The sequence below is a fragment of the Crinia signifera genome, chromosome 11 (assembly GCF_055691185.1).
Source record: "Crinia signifera chromosome 11, ASM5569118v1, whole genome shotgun sequence".
Classification (NCBI taxonomy): domain Eukaryota; kingdom Metazoa; phylum Chordata; class Amphibia; order Anura; family Myobatrachidae; genus Crinia; species Crinia signifera.
Window position 1 is genome coordinate 68,746,139 of NC_139227.1, and position 17,854 is coordinate 68,763,992.

The 17,854-nt window shown below is 47.3% G+C and overlaps 1 protein-coding gene across 1 annotated transcript; it reads left to right on the forward strand.

Moving 5' to 3' along the window:
* The first annotated feature begins 13,355 nt into the window (after positions 1-13,355).
* Positions 13,356-17,642, forward strand: LOC146044995 (uncharacterized). Its single transcript, XM_083163685.1, has 2 exons — positions 13,356-14,102; positions 15,019-17,642. The coding sequence occupies exons 1-2, from the start codon at positions 13,641-13,643 to the stop codon at positions 15,574-15,576; spliced, it is 1,020 nt and encodes a 339-aa protein (XP_083019811.1). The 5' UTR covers positions 13,356-13,640; the 3' UTR covers positions 15,577-17,642.
* The last annotated feature ends 212 nt before the right edge of the window (positions 17,643-17,854 follow it).

The window sequence follows — 17,854 nt, forward strand, 5'->3', positions numbered from 1 at the left end:
CATCAGTGTAGTTGAATGGTAACAGAAGTTTGCTGGTTCTTTAATATAGTAAAACTTTTTTACTGCTCGGCATGTTGGCATTTCGGATGTTAAGCTGATGCTGTATTGCCAGCTCTGGAATGAAAGCAGAAATTGAATTACAAACCAGTTACATAAAAAAATAAGTACAGGGTTGTAAATATATATTTCTCGTTTTCCATAAACGTCCAAGCTTTGTTAATTAAACTATATAAGTTGCTGATATTTGCCAGTGTATTTAACAGAGGACATCTGGTACTATGTACAATGGCTACATAAACCAGGCATGGATGCAGGTGAATATTTGAGTATACCTGAGTCTTGCACCATCTCCTATATAGTAGACCAGATCTGTCACTATATAGATGGTGTCCTAGAGTGACCGATGAAGCTAATAGCCTATCAGCGCAGAACTGTCCTCCCTTCCCTCCCTCTTTATCACGGTTACTGTCCCACCTATGGCTCTAACACCCCCCCCTGCCTGGTTGTGCGCATGGCTACGTGGGGCTAGAGCAAGGCTGTTGATGAACTACACATCCCAGTATGCCTTGCATCAGTTTCAGCATGGCCACATAGCAAAACTAATGCAAAGCATCCTGGGATGTGTAGTTCACTAACATCTGGAGGGCCGTGTTGCCCAGCCCTGAGCTAGAGGGTATTCACCTGGGGGGAGGAGCTACAGGTGGCTGCTGCTTTCTCAGTATGAGGGAGAGGGAGAGGGGAGGCTGCTGTATTTCAGGCCCGTCCAGCCTGCCCTGCACTCTGCAGGTACTGTAGGAAGACTGAGTGCTGTATGTGGGTGGCAGGCCGCATGGTACGAAGGTTAATCACTAGCAGGGAGATGCAGAACTAGCCTGTGGGGGGCTGGATGAAGGGTTAGGTAGTGCGTCACTGTGATAGAGCACAGGGTGAGGTAGTGTGATAGAGCGCAGCCCCCAGGATGAAGGCGTGCATCGGTCTTCTAGAAAGCAGGCCCCAGGGTAAGGGACTGCGTCAGTATGATAGAGCGCAGGCCGCAGGGGGAGAGTGTATATCAGTGTGATAGAATGCAGGGTGAGGGCGTGTGTCAGTGTGGTAAAATGCAGGCCCCAGAGAGTCAGTGTGATAGTGCCGGACGAAGGATGAGTGACTGCAGCAGTGTGATACAACGCAGGGTGATAGTGTGTCAGTGTGACAGAGTGCAGACAGTCGGGTGAGGTCATTTGTCAGTGTGATAAAATGCATGCCCCAGGGTGAGGGAGTGTGTCAGTGTGATAGAGCGCGGGCTGAAGGGTGAGGGAATGCAGCAGTGTGATAGAGCATAGCCCCCAGAATGAGGCAGTGCGTTAGTCTGATAGGTCGCAGGGTGAACAAGTGCGTCAGTGTGATCGAATCCAGGCCCCAGGGTGAGGGAGTGCGTCAGTGTGATGTAACGCAGCCTGCAGGGTGAGGGACTGCATCAGTGTGACAGCGCGCAGACGGTAGGGTGAGGTAATTTGTCAGTGTGATAAAATGCAGGCCCCAGGGTGAGGGAGTGCGTCGGTCTGATAGAACGCAGGACGCGGTGTGAGGGAGAGCATGAGTGATAGAAATTTGGCCCCAGGGTGAGGAAGTACGTCAGTGTGATAGAGCGCAGGACGTGTGGTGAAGGAGTGTGTGAGTGTGATAAACTCTTCAGCTGACACCTTCCGCCCATATCCGCCCTCTTTATGTCACTGTCCTAGTGAAGGACTGTGTGAATGCTTTTGTCGCACAGACCCCTCACCCAGCAGCAATCTGCTTTATGTGGGTACAATACGCGTGCGCATTGTGGTGCATACACATGCCAAGTTTGGACCTGATTGCAGTCATGCAAACAACCGCCGCACAATCAAGTCTAAATGATGCCCTGTGTATGGTTATTGGCATTTTAACACAGTACTTTTCTTAAACCAGGTTTCACACATTAAAGCTGTTTACAGGTTAAGGGGGCGGAGCCCCTTACCATGGTGTGAAGAGCGCCCGTAAGGTTCGATGAATCACCTAGTCTGTACATAAGTTTCTTTGCTGGGTCCTGCATTATGATGGCACATTGGTCACATGTAGCAACAGGAAGAAATCACACTTGTCACTGACTAATTCAGAAACCAGAAACTCAGACAGATGCTACTCACAAAACCCAGAATATGAGTATGGTATGAGGTTATATGGCCTAGCATAGGGGACGTTTTACAAAAAAACTACTGTATACTGTGGTGGTCGAGTGTTTCATTGTTATAAGTGAAATTGGCTGATTACCTATAGCAGTGATTCTCAAGCTCTGTTCTCAGGACCCCACAAAAGTCTAATTTTCCACGTTAACCAGCAGCAGGTACTCTGCACCTTGCCTTCATTACTCACTTATTTTTAAAAATCTCCACAGGTGGAGTGACTTATTTCATGTGTGTTCTGTGAGGAGACCTGGAAAACCTGCACTGTGACCTAGAGCAGTGGTTTTCAACCTTGGTCCTCAAGGACCACCAACAGTGCATGTTTTGCAGGTCTCAGTCACAGGTGAAATAATTAGCTCATAAAAAGAATATAATCGGGCGCGATCTCTTTCAATAAATCCACTACTCAGTGTATATACATGTACACATACATACACACCAAAAATGAACAAATCTAGTCGATTTAGATATTGTCCGCTCCCAGAGACAATTCTGGAAATTGTCAGTAAAGACAGAAGAATAAATGATCTAAATTAGTAGATATAGCAATGATTTAAATTAATAGAAGATGCTTAGAGAGCGCCACACAATTTTGAAAAATGATTACAGTTTATTGTAAAAAATACACATAAAAATAAATATAAAAAATACACACAATTAAAAATAACTCATATTGTATATAAAAGTCACAATAAATGACCAAGGTATAATTAATAATATCCGGCTCCAAATCACTCAATTTATAAAGATATATAATGGGATTTCAAATTTTCTTAAACACACAACCCTGTGCGCACCAGGGTGTGTGTATTAATTGAAAAAAAAAAATAGTCCTCCAAATTTCCTTTTAGAAGGTAAGTGTATGGCAATATTTGTCAGTGCCAAAAAAAAACTTTAATACTTTGATTGGTGAAAATAACAGGACACCTTGAGAGTTGGATAGGTGTCTAATCACCATAAGGTACAGACTGCACAATATATTGGCCGCAATGTTCCTTTGTGTGTGAATGTGGAATATACTTATTTGCCGCAGAAGAAAGGTTTTCAATAGGTGAGCTCGCTACGACCCGCTCAGGCTCTAGCTGTATGTGGCGAGCCTCTGTTGTGGGTAGAGCGGGGAGCAAGCCTCACTGACCTGTTGATGTTTGTGACAGGACCTTCTTCTCCAGTGTTAAACGGCTTGCAGACACTTTGAGTAGGTGGCGGCTGTGCGTTGTAGAGGATGCAGTCGTTCACAGGGATATCAAGATGTAATGAGTGAGGGCTCTGGATAGATAAGGGTCACAAAGTTAATTAGCTCCACCTTTGATCTTTTAAAATGTGTCAGTGAATAATGAGTGCGCCTGTGCACTTGCCAGGTGACCTGGAAAACCTGCACTGTTGGGGATCCTCGAGGTTGAGAACCAACAAATCCTCCTTGTGATCTGACCAATGGATACTTTTATACCCCTTTTACACCAAAAACCCTGGTCTTTGAATGCTGGAGTATCCAGGGTCTGACCCTGCTTTATACCCAATTTACACAGCACTTTGACCTGGGTCTGCACCATTTACACTGAACCTGGGTCAGCCCTGCCTTAAATTATATATATATATATATATATATATATATATATTTATTTAAGGCAGGGCTGACCCAGGTTCAGTGTTTTTAAGGGGGTAGATGGGAAGTGCTGTCCCCGGGTGCTGGGAGGAGGGGGGTCCCTGCGGCTGCTGAGAGGAGGTCGGAGCTCACTCAGCGGAGGAGATGATGTGCGCCGCTGCTGTACCACTCCCCGCAGCCGCGAAGTTCCTGCGGCGAATGTACAGTCAGTGGCGGGGGTCCCTCTGGCACATGGGAACTAGTACTAGTTCCCATGCGCTGGAGGGACCGCCGAAACTGACTGTCCATTCGCCGCAGGGACCGGCTGCTGGGGGATGGTACAGCAGCGGCGCACATCATCCCCTCCGCTGAGCTCCGACCGCAGGCTGACAGGGCAGGTACCCCCCCCCCCCCTCCCCTCAGCAGCCGCAGGGACCCCCCCTCCTCCCGCAGCAGCTGGTCATATCTTCCCCAGCGCTGCACGCTGTGGACCCGCTGCGGGTGCCTGGACCATTTACAGGTCAGGACCTGGGTAGAGGACCCGTATAAATGGACACGGATATACCCCATTTACACCGCCGATGATCCAGGTCTGACCCGCAGCTGACCCGGATTTTTCGGCGGTGTAAAAGGGGTATAATTCAGTAACTGAATTATCCCTTTTTTTTCCCCTTGTATGCTTTCTACAGCGGTGATGGAAGTTAAGTAGGGGGTGAGGAACAGTCCATAAACCTGCATCTGGTAATCTGTCTCACCGATACCTGTTAGGCTGGTTACACATTTTGCTGATTATGTTTGAAAATTGAGGGCTAGGTCCTCTGAATTTTCCGGGCAGTGCCCAGTCTGGCAAGCCCGGAAAATTCTGGGGATTGCCACTGTTTACAGCCGGGCAGTGCTGCCGAGTTCAATCACTGAACTCAGGCAGCTTCAGCGCTGCCCGCCTCCCTCCCCTCCGGGTTTTGTATTGAAGTCCCTGGCGCCGGCTTATGACAAGCCGGCTGCCAGGGACGCGGTGCGGGTCCGGGCAGCCACTGATTGACAGATTTTTTTTAGGGAACACTCCCCATAAAAAACTCGCCCAATGGGGAGCGCTCCTAAAAAAAACAACCACCACTGAAGGGATTAAAGGACAGCAATAACATTGGCCTATGGGCCCTATTCAGACCTGTTTGCCGGGCTGTGAATTTGCAGCTCTGCTGATTATTGAATGACCACGCATGTGCGGAGTCACCTTGCGAATGCAGTCAGCCATCATTGACTGTTTGCAATTTCATTGTCAGCCGGGAACTGATTGTCTGCATTTTAAGGGAATGCCACGGAAAATGCATGCAGTGCCCAGCCGTTTGGAGGAAGGGCCACATACCAAAACAGTGGCCTCCGTCTTCCATGGTATTTGCAGCGCCGAGTACAGTCTAGACTTAAGGCTCATACACACTAGAAGATTGTTTCTAATCTGGCTGGTTGGAATGAAAATCTGGAAATTTCTGGTAACAAATAACAATCAACCGTTTGCTCCCAAACGCTGGAAAATGGACAAAAGCCGTCATCTGCATAAATACACAGTACAATTATTGTATCAGTTTTGCAATGCAATGAGATGAGATCTGTGCAGCACATACTTTGAGCTATGAGATGTGTGACAGGAGCACGCATCTCCTCGCACCCAGCAATTGTACCGTGTATGGGCACTTGTTTTAACCAATGTGTCTGTAGGACCAATTGTTTTCCATGCTTAGGAGCAAATTGTCAATTGTCATTTGCTGCCAAAATTATCCAGATTTTCAGTCCAACCCGTCAGACTGAAAAAATAATCTTCTAGTGTGTATGGGCCTGCAAACAGGGGAAAAACCATTTGATGATGAGTGATTGAGAATGGTTAACCGATATCTGGATACGAAATACTCAACATGTATTATATTTTGTGTAAGTGTGCTCCAACTAAACAGGTATCTTTTTGTATTAGCCTACATTAATTTCCCTAGGTTGGGGCAGTACGGAATGACGGTGTAATGGTTAGCATTACTGCATCACAGCACTGAGGTCATAGGTTCGATTCCCACCATGGCCCTAACTGTGGAGTTTGTATATTCTCCCCGTACTTGCATGGGTTTCCTCCGGGTACTCCGGTTTCCTCCCACAATCCAAAAATATACTGGTAGGATAATTGGCTCCTGACAAATTAACCCTAGAATGTCCGTGTGTGCGTGTACATGTGGTAGGGAATATAGATTGTAAGCTCCACTGGGGCAGGGACTGATGTGAATGTTCTAATATTCTCTGTAAAGCGCTGCGGAATATGTGTGCGCTATATAAGAAACTGCTAATAAATAAATAGGTTTTGTGGGCATTACCAAGGCGATCAGCAGAGGGAACTAATCTGTGTCACTGGTTTGGCTGGAATTTCCATATAGTACAGTGGGAAGTTAGTATACAGGGTGGGGACTGGATGGACTAGCGCAGGGCAGCACACAAGCCCAGGACCTTATAAGCTTGCTCAGAACACAGACTGACGATTATCTAACGTCTACAACAATATATTAGATGATCAGTGCTAGTAATACTTAACACCTTTTAAAAGCAAGGTATTTTATTGGGCCTCATTTGGCAGGAGACTCGGTGAGCAAGACCGCATAGCTTGCTAATGTTTCTTGAGCAATGACCTTTAGCATGGAATGCCATGGGGAAAACCCCATCAGCAAATGGCAGCTGTGGGTGAAAAGTAAGTACACTAATGGTGATATCTTTTTGAAGGGGAAACAGGCGATGAAATGACTGCAATGTTAAGCTGTGGTACAAGAAGCCAGCTTTGGATTTGCTTAAGGCCCCCATACATTTACACGATTTGGCAATTTTCACCCGATTCCAGTGCATCGGCCTGAGAAATTGGGTGAAAAGTGACCAATTCGTATGTGTCTATCCTCCAATTCTGATCCAATGTGAGGTTCTGTGCACATTGGAGCCGGAGATTGCAAGGGATGAACGTAAGATTTGTCACATGGGGGGTTATTCTAGTTCATTCTTTCTGACAAAATCCTTCTTAGATGGACAAAACCATGTGCACTGCGGGTGGGGCAGATGTAACTTGTGCAGAGAGAATTAGATTTGGGTGGGGTTTTTCTTCAAAGTGAGATCTATATTGCAGTGTAAAATAAAGCAGTCAGTATTTTCCCTGCACAGAAACAAAATAACTCACCTGAATCTAATTCTATCTGCACATGTTACATCTGCCCCCCTGCAGTGCACTTGGTTTTGTCCATCTAAGAAGGATTTTGTCAGAAAGAATGAACTAGAATAAACCCCATTATGCAGCCCTCCAGGGATAGCATTTGATATATCTCATGCGATCTGGGAGCCTGGTGGCTAGTTGGGGTATCGCATGCGAGGGAGGCCTGCGATACCTTACGGTAATGTATGGCCACCTAAAACCTGCTGTCTTCATTCTTGGTGATGATGTGTTTTCCAGTGCATCGACTAGTGTTCTGTCCAAATTTCATCACAAGTAACTTTATATAAAATATGCAAATCCACTTGAATTTTTTGCAAAATGTCTATATAAACTCACTTTCTATTTCTATTGGCATTAAGAAAACGTGGAACCGTCTTAGCACACACTTTTGTCATGTTAAGATCTTGATGCAAGACTTGCCAAACAGATTCCTGGACGATGTATACTTTTTCTGCTATCATTTTGAAGGCGACTGTTAATTCAACATTTTTTTTTTCAAATATTTTGATAACATCATCGACATCTGAAAAACCATCTTTAAATCTTTTGTGCCACTCAGACACATGTGCATGTGACATACAATCTGCTCGCTAAGTCTCAGAAAGCACATGAAAACATTCGGTGGGTGTTTTGCTCAATTTAACTAAAGATTTTACATTACCACGCTGCTCTACTTATGAACTAAGCAGTTGTACGACGCTCGGGAAAAACAACATTAAACGCTGTGCAATAGCAAAGTATCTGCGAGAGAAAAGCTTGCAAAACCTTTGGGATAGTCCAAGGTCAATGTTCCGCCACTCCTTTTTAACTCAAAAGGTATGGCTTTATCTTTTTTACAAGCAGTCTCTTTATTTAATAGCCACATCTCATATGTAAAAATGTGTGTGATATTACTTTACTTATAAGCGGTGTTGCCTGTTTTTAGTTATTTGGTCAGTGAAGTATAAATTATGGAGCATATAACCTAGAGTTTCTGTGCTTCCTCAACAAAGCTAACACTCTCAGGATCCTCCATCTCTATCTATACCCATAGTTTCCATTGTCCTCTATAAAATCCGACAAAAGGATTTTACAAGTAAGAACAAAAATCCCCCGCCAAAAAAGAACAGTTAAACAGTTGAATAAACAATTACCAACTTGAAACATTGATATTTTGTTATGTACAGTACCCACGACGGCTAGGAGTTATAGCCCTTTCACAACAGAAAATGAAGGGACCCACCCAGGAATACAGGCCAGGGATCATGCCGGGGCATTCAGGGATGGCCCCTTTCACACCAGAAAAGTCTGGAGGTGGGCAGGACTCAGGAGGTGGGATGGTGGCGGAGGCGGTGGACAGTACTCACCCCAGGTTGCCGGTCCTCTGTGCAGGTTGGGCATCCACACAGGTGGTGGGTGCAGATGATGCAGCTCTCCTGCTGCAGTGAGAGCGCCAGAGAGCTGCGTCATCTTTATCCGCTGCCTGTGTAGATCCCTGGCCTGACCGCCCGCAACAAGGACCATCAACCCGGGTTAGTGTCTCTACCCCTTTCACACCAGCCAAGACCACGGGTTGAACCCAGGAACAATCCTGGCAAATTTTCCTGAGATTTTGGCCCTGAAACCTTTCACACCAGCGCTAGTTGGGGGTTGTTACCGGGAATTTAGGCTGGTGTGGAAGGGGTATTAGAGACACACAAGCAAAACGCTGACCCGGTCGCTTAGAGCATATCCGTACATCGCTCCGTGTGTAAGTGCGATAGGGATGTGCGCCGCTATCGCCCAATGATTAATCTCCAGCATGCGGGATAAATTTGGGTAGATTGGTCAGGGCCAGTGTTCTCACGGGACAACACTAACCATGACAGATCACTCAGCACACATTGCTGCCACATCGCTGTGCAGTGCTGTGTACTGAGGATCTAGCATCACCCAGCAAAATCTCCCGTGTGTAGGCCCCATTACAACTATGTGAGCTAATGCCATTAGCTTAGAAGATAACATTCCTGAATGAACTGCAATTGTGATAGGGGGTGAACTAGATATTGTTGAAATTCCAGAGTTACAGTGCAATTAAAATCATGACAAGGACATAGCTATACCAGGCTATATTTATTTATTAACAGTTTCTTATATAGCGCACACCTATTCCACAGCGCTTTACAGAGAATATTTGAACATTCACATCAGTCCCTGCCCCAGTGGAGTTTACAATCTATATTCCCTACCACATGTACACGCACACACAGACATTCTAGGGTTAATTTGTTGGGAGCCAATTAGCCTACCAGTATATTTTTGGATTGTGGGAGGAAACAGGAGTACCCTGAGGAAACCCACGCAAGTACGGGGAGAATATACAAACTCCGCACAGTTAGGGCCATGGTGGGAATCGAACCCATGACCTCAGTGCTGTGAGGCAGTAATGCTAACCATTACACCGTCTGTACTGCTATATGCTAGTTACAAAAGGCAGATTAGGAAAAATGGGTGGAGGAGTAGAAATGTTTGTCAACAAACTGAATCAATTGCATTTGAATACAAAATATTGAAGAAAAGATGGAGACCCCTTGGGTGATCATAAAAACGGTACTAGACCATCAGACATGGGAGTGATATTATACCGGCGGTACCTAGTGTGGCGACTTTATTTTACCTGTAACCTGAAACTTGTCTTTTGAAACAATATCTAGCTAATCTCCTATCACTATTGCAGTTAGTTTAGTTGAACAGATTATCTTAATGTTTATGGCTAGCTTTTAACCAGGCACACATTAGTATAATGTGTGCCTGTCTGACATTCCCTTCATTTGTAGATGCTTACACACTAATGCAGGGGGGTGACTGAGCTTCTGGCAGAATGGCATTGCTAACGATGTCTTCTTATTGACCCTGCAGTAGAGCCGACCAGAAGACATTGTTAACAATGGCGGGGGCGCAGATCGGGTGTACTCACTCATACCCCTTTTACACCAAAATCCCTGGTCGGACCCTGGTCTTTAAACGCTGGAGTTTCCAGGGTCTGACCCTGCTTTATACCCCATTTACACAGCACTTCGGTCGGACCTGGGTCTGCACCATTTACACTTAACCTGGGTCAGCCCTGCCTTTCCTCGTGGATGTCGTTAAAAATGCTTGCTTGTTGCCAAGGGGGTATAAAATATATATATTATATTTATAAATATATTATATATATAATATATATAATATAAATATAAGGAACAGAATCAGCGGTGGCACTCGCAATCTCAAATAAACTGACTCAGAGAGCTCAGAATTGATTCATGACGTTTCGGAATTTATTATCCGTCTTTTATATTATATTATTATAATATAAATATTATATATATATATATAAATATAATATATATTTATAAATAATATATATATATATATATATATATATATATTACTACTAATTGAATAACATTTTTGAGGGGGTAGATGGTGGAAGCTGTCCCCGGGTGCAGGGAGGAGGGGTACCTCTCAGCCTGAGGTAGGAGGGGATGATGTGCGCCGCCGCTGCTGCTGTACCTCCCCCCGCAGCCGCGAAGTTCCTGCGCCAAATGGACAGTCAGTGGCGCACATCATCCCCTCCAACCTCAGGCTGACAGGTACCCCCCCTCCCCTCAGCAGCCGCAGGGACCCCCCTCCTCCCGCAGCAGCTGGGCACAGCTTCCCCAGCGCTGCACGCTGTGGACCCGCTGCGGGTGCCAGCATTTACACTGATCCTATCCGGGTTCTACCCAGGTCAGGACCTGGGTAGAGGACCCGTGTAAATGGACACGGATATACCCTATTTACACCGCCGATGACCCAGATTTTTCGGCGGTGTGAAAGGGGTATAAATGTTATGGCAGATATATTATCTTGACGAGGATCAGAACGATATATCAGGCTACATATATAATCTAGTACAGAGGTTCCCAAAAGTGATTGTACAGATGGAGCAGCTCACATTGAAGCTGCTGCTGGCGATTCTATTGCCATTCACCAGGTACCGCTACCCACCACTCGTGTGCCCCGTTCCGTTGGAGCCTTCCATCTGCTGCTCCCCCACAGTTCCCACTAAGGCCAGTATTCAATGCCTCTGATTCGCCGTACTTTCTGGCAATTCCCCGGGGTAACAGTGAATTTTCTCACAGAAAAAAACAATTCGCCCTATTCAATGGAGACAATTCGCTACAAGTGTACAGCGAATGTCTGCCAATTCGCCGTGTGCGATTCGCCGCCATTCGCCGGTGGTTTTCAATGGGGTTTTTAGTTAAATTCACCGAGAGTGTATTCAATGCTCAAATGGAGAACTACTTTCACCAGTGATTTTCACCATGATTCTCCACTTTGCATTCGGCATCTTTTTTTGGTGAACTGTTATGTGTACTTTTTAAATAAATGTTTTCTTTTATTTTTTTTTATGACAAAAAAATCAGTTTTAATTTAATCTGCTGGGTCTTGCTTGTATTCACTCATTACAAGCTCCTCTTTAATATATTTAGAATTTTTAATACATTTCCCCCCCCCCCCTCAGCGAACTCACACAGCCAGCTGAGCAGCGAGGGGGGGGGGGGGGGGGGACATGAGCTGACAGGCAATTGCAGTCATGACACTGCAGTGTAGGTGCCTTGTAATTCAGGCAGGCTCTGGTGGTCTGAGGGAAGGGGAGAAAGCCCAGACACTGGTTATCTGATCAGCAGGGAGCCCCCGCACAGCCTGAGGATGGGGACGGCTCCAGCAGCAACAGACCTCCGGCTCTGGCAGCCCCAGTGCGGTGATAGCAGATGTCAGCGCTGGGACTGCTGGAGCCGGAGGTCTGCTACTGCTGCTGGACCCATCCCCATCCTCAGGCTGTGTGGGGGCTCCTGGCAGCATCAGCGCGCTCCCCCGCCGTGACTCCACTCAATCCCCTGCAGTGGCAGCGTAGCCACAGCAGCAGGGGAGAGAGCCTCGTGCCATTCGCCGCAGAGGGTAATTATCGCCATCAGGGGCGGAGAGCCCCTGACGCGTTGAATACAGTGGACGGGCGGCTGCCGGCAAATCTCCCAGCAAGGAGAATCACTGCGAAAGTGCAGCCCGCGACCCCCGGCCATTGAATACTGGCCTAACCCTGCCTGTCTCCCTGAAGTGGAGACGGTCAAGGAATCTACTCCCCGCCGCCGTGCTGATGGAGACGTGCGAGTTTGTGAGACGCTTGCACATCCCCATCAGATGGAGCACTTGACCGCCAGCCTGCGCCAGCTAAGGGGATCTGGTGATTCCTCAGGCTGGCTGGCAGGCACTCCAAGGGGGCCAGGTTTTAATTATTTTCATGCTTAGCCACATGTGATTTAATTAGCACCTTTAGTTAATTGGATTTATTCATCTGTGCTGAGCCATGGTTATACTTAAAACCTGGACCATTGGGGTGCCTTGAGGACCGTGTTTGTGAGCCTCTGGTCTAGTCTGTACACAACTAAGGCCCCATACACACCAGAAAGATTAATGCAAGATTAGGGTACAATTCGTCGTTCGTAACGACGGTTGTGCATGAATCTTATCACTATCGTTTGTTTTTTACTCACGATTGTGGTCGTTAACGATTGGATGCGCGCTCCCGTCAGCTCGTATGTCGCATTGGCGGTTTTGCCTCCTGCAGCAGAATCAGCCGATCTGCCCGCAGATTGTGTGTTGATCATATGCACATCGTTAGCACATTGAGTGTGCTTCCGTCGTCGCGACCATCCATCCGATCCGTGTTTTCGCGCGAGTTCCTGGACACTCCTACCGCAGCCATATTGCCCCGTGGATGCAGCAGCGAGGGAGCACACTTCTACTGCGCGCACCTGACAGCAGGTAAGCAGGCCACCGCTGACCTCAACACCCCACCTGGGTCCCCGCTGCCCATACCAGGCCACCTCTGACCTCAACACCCCACCTGGGTCCCCGCTGCCCATACCAGGCCACCGCTGACCTCAACACCCCACCTGGGTCCCCGCTGCCCATACCAGGCCACCGCTGACCTCAACACCCCACCTGGGTCCCCGCTGCCCATACCAGGCCACCGCTGACCTCAACACCCCATCTGGGTCCCCGCTGCCCATACCAGGCCACCGCTGACCTCAACACCCCACCTGGGTCCCCGCTGCCCATACCAGGCCACCGCTGACCTCAACACCCCATCTGGGTCCCCGCTGCCCATACCAGGCCACCGCTGACCTCAACACCCCACCTGGGTCCCCGCTGCCCATACCAGGCCACCTCTGACCTCAACACCCCACCTGGGTCCCCGCTGCCCATACCAGGCCACCGCTGACCTCAACACCCCACCTGGGTCCCCGCTGCCCATACCAGGCCACCGCTGACCTCAACACCCCACCTGGGTCCCCGCTGCCCATACCAGGCCACCTCTGACCTTAACACCCCACCTGGGTCCCCGCTGCCCACCAATAAAGGTGCCCAGATGTATTATGCCAGCCCAGCCGCCAATCTTCCCCTGCGGCCTACCTACCAAATATTATGCCACCACCACTAAATGTAATGTAAAGATGATAAATGTATAGAAATATGATTTATTAAAATTTCTTAAATGTATAAAAACAAAACATTTATTTTTATTAATTATATACAGTTTAATGAAACATATAATTTTAACTACTATTTATATTAACCAAACTATTGACATTTGAAAAATATGTACATAGACTATTGTCAACTTTTTTTTTTTTTGGCAGGAATGTCCCAGGCACTGGTCAAAGAACAGGAGTTTGTGGAGGCATTCATAGAGAAATACCGCGAACTTGAATGCCTCTGGAAGACAAAGTCGAAAGACTATAGTAATAAAATCAAAAGAGCTCAAGCGCTGCAAGATCTCCTTGAATTTAGCAAGAGCTACAACCCAGAGGCTGATACGGAATGGGTCCGTAAAAAGATCCAGAATTTGCGGACTGTGTTTCTTAAAGAACATAAAAAAATACAGTCTTCCAAAAGGTCCGGTGCTGGTGCAGGAGAGGTTTATGAGACGTCGCTGTGGTACTACCACTTGCTGACCTTCACACTCAGCCAGGAGGTGCCAAGGCGAGGGCTCTGCATGATGGTGGAAGGCGAGGCGGATGACGTGACAGCGGCCATGGATGAAAGTTTCCAGCCGTTATCAGTAAGTACTGGTCCAATGTGTATATCACCCCTTTGCCCCATTTCTTTCTTTCAATCATTTTTTTGTTCCTTTATCCAAAAAGATTTTAAATGTGGTCTTCCTGCCAGGGGACAGCACCAACACCATTGAAATATGCCTTATATTGGTCCCTGACCTGTTTGGCTCGTGCTGTCCCCCGGTACTGCTGGGCCGGCATCTCCAGGGACACAATTGGGGCAACCTCCCTGGGATCATCTGGGTCCTCCGGCGGTGCTGGTCCTGCCGGGCGATGTGCCCTTTCTTTGCGGCGAAGTAAATTGTGCAGGACGCAGCACGCCATGACGGCCCAGTCAATTTTATCCAGCCGGAGGTTGATGGCTGTGTGGAAAATGCGGAATCTGCTGGCCATTATCCCGAATGCACTTTCCACAAGCCGGCGTGCCCTGGAGAGCCTGTAGTTGAACACCCGTTTGTCGTGGTCCAGTACACGCTTGGCATAGGGCTTCATGATGTGTTCATGAAGCCCAAATGCCTCGTCCGCAACAAATACAAAGTTCAGCCCATGCTTGGTTTGTTGAGCTGTGGGCAAGTGCATGGTGTTGGAGGCGAGCCTGTGGTAGAACTTGGTGTCCTTCAAAGTTCCACCATCTGAGGCCCGACCATTCCTGCCGACATCCACAAAGAGGAACTCGTAGTTCGCATTGACCACAGCCATCAGCACAATACTGAAGTACCCCTTGTAGTTGAAGTAGTACGAACCGCTGTGGGGTGGCTGATTGATCCGGACGTGTTTCCCATCGATGGCTCCTCCACAATTAGGAAAGTTCCACGCCTCATCAAATTCAGCAGCGATGTTTTGCCACTCCTGAACGGTGTTGGGGAACTGAAAAAAAGAGAAGGTGATGTTAACTAATTGTTGTTGTTTTCTTTTCCACAGACAACAAGTACAGAGATAGAGGTGGTCCACACCTCAACCCCTAATCCAACCCCAGAGCCACAAGACTCATCGGGAACAATCTATGGAGTTCCGGAAACCCCCACCCCGCCTCAACTAATTGGCAAAAAGAAAAAACGCAGAACCAAGGCAGTTCCTGAACAAGAAACCGATGATATTCTGGTTCGAGCCGAAGAGGTGCTGCGTAGGCCATCTGATCAGTTTGACACCTTTGGAAAGTACATGGCTGATGGCTTACGGAAGCTACATCCGGACCAACAGATGGCGTTCGAACGCGTCACAAGCGAACTCCTGTTTATGGGCCGACAGGGCCGCCTGTCAATCAAAACCACACTGATGGGGCTTCTTCCATTGCACCAGACGCTGCAACAGATGCCTGCCGTACCCTCACCAGCCATTGCATCATTGCCTTTAAATACCCCGCCCATTAGACAATCCTGTACCCAACCTCAGACCCCACCCCGGTACAGTCACATGTATACAACATTGTTGGGAGACAGCACGAACCTGGATGATACACCGGTTTTGCAAGATTTATGACCGCATCCCATACAATTATTTCGCAGTTGGCATGGAGTAGTATGTAACACGGTGCTTGTGGCGGAGATAATGGCCATGCTGACTTGTTGCATACTTGTAGAACAATGGGGCCGGGACCATTGTATATGCAGTATGCAACAGGTAATCATGAGTCCCTTTCTTTATCTGCGCTACAAGCGCCGTCTCTCTACTGCTCCATACTGCAAGGCAATGAGGCACTGGTTTGGTTTTAAGTTAAAATAATTTTAGTAGTTATGGCACTTTGCCTATGTTTTATATGCTATGTGTGTTCTTTCTATAGGTCCATGCTTGGAGCAGTATGGCACATGGTGCATGTTGTGCAGACAATGAAAGGACCTTCATGCTACAGTGGCGCAGAGTGCAGAGCAATGGGGCCGGGACCACTACTTCTGCACTATGCGCCATGGATGCATGAGGGTGCTTTTGTTGTCCGCGCTACATGCGTCGTCTGCCATACTGTCCCTTGCCGCACGGCAATGAAGCATTTGAAATGCCTTGTTATTTTTAGGGCAATTTGCCTATGTTTTATATGCTATGTGTGTTCTTTCTATAGGTCCATGCTTGGAGCAGTATGGCACATGGTGCATGTTGTGCAGACAATGAAAGGACCTTCATGCTACAGTGGCGCAGAGTGCAGAGCAATGGGGCCGGGACCACTACTTCTGCACTATGCGCCATGGATGCATGAGGGTGCTTTTGTTGTCCGCGCTACATGCGTCGTCTGCCATACTGTCCCTTGCCGCACGGCAATGAAGCATTTGAAATGCCTTGTTATTTTTAGGGCAATTTGCCTATGTTTTATATGCTATGTGTGTTCTTTCTATAGGTCCATGCTTGGAGCAGTATGGCACATGGTGCATGTTGTGCAGACAATGAAAGGACCTTCATGCTACAGTGGCGCAGAGTGCAGAGCAATGGGGCCGGGACCACTACTTCTGCACTATGCGCCATGGATGCATGAGGGTGCTTTTGTTGTCCGCGCTACATGCGTCGTCTGCCATACTGCCCCCTTGCTGCATTCCAGTCAATTAATATAATGTTCTTGCAATATTTCAATAAACAACATTACTATATAAGCATTTAGGATAACAATATTTAAATCAACACAAAGCACTTTTAAAAATTGTGTGTACTCAATGTGCTGTATGACACATGGTACTTGTGGTACAGACAAAGGACATGGCCACGTGGCACATAGTGCATATCAATGGTGCCAGGACTATTGCATCTGCACTATGCATCACGTGAGGTGGAGGGGACATGCATTATCTGCACAAGCACCATGTGTCATACTGAGATCTACCTCATGTCCGAACAAAGACAATACATTTGCTTTATATTTTTGATATTTGCATAACTTTTTTGGCAATTTTTATATTTATACTGTAAAAAAAAAAAAAAATTATCAGTATTTGTGAAACTCACAGTTACATTATTTAAATAAAAAAGGTTATCTTTTCACTACAAGTGTGTGGTATATTTTTCCTTACCTTGCAATACTGATGCTGCAGGACCTTCACGATGGCTTTACAGGTCTCCGGGATGATGAGTCCCAACGCTTGCGGGGAGATGATGGATCCAAACTTGAGGTCCGCCAGCGATCGTCCTGTAGCCAGGAAACGGAGGCTCACCACCAGCCGGTCCTCAGCAGGGATAGCCATCCGGTACTTGGTATCCTGCTTCTGGATGTGGGGGGTGACCAGACGCAGCAGCTCCTGGAAGGTCTCATCGTCCATGCGAAGGAAATTGCGATAATCCTGGGGATTATTCTCGCGAATCTCCATCAGCAGGGGCATATGAGACCGCGCTTGTCGTCCCAGGAGCCACTGCTTGGTCCAGCAGGATCGAGCCTTCCTACGCTGGGCCCTCATCCTCCTCACCCTGAGCACAACGTAGGAAAGCAGGAAATCTTGCTGGAACGAATCCATAATTCAAAAAAGCAAAATGGGGGAAAAAAACACACTTTGTTCAGCAATGCAAAAACAAAGCAGCCAAAAATAGCAATGTGCAGCGTTCTGCAGGAATGCAAAAACAAAGCAGGCAAAAATAGCAATGTTCAGCATTCAGCAGGTATACACCAAGCCTCACTAGTCACAAAGCAGAAATAAGGTCATGCAAAATGGCTCCTAGTCTTGTTACCCTCCTCTGCTAGCCCAGCCCATAATTCTTTGTGTTCTTTTGTCCCCCCCTTGTCTCCCCTCTGGTAGCCCGGCCCTTTATTTACATTCCAAAAACAACCGTGACCAGTGCACTCACG

Bases quoted from the DNA above. Each gene is read 5' to 3' on its own strand.
- LOC146044995 (XM_083163685.1), top strand. From the start codon at position 13,641: ATGTACATAGACTATTGTCAACTTTTTTTTTTTTTGGCAGGAATGTCC. The intron at 14,103-15,018 runs GTAAGTACTGGT...TCTTTTCCACAG, and splicing joins AAAGTTTCCAGCCGTTATCA to ACAACAAGTACAGAGATAGA.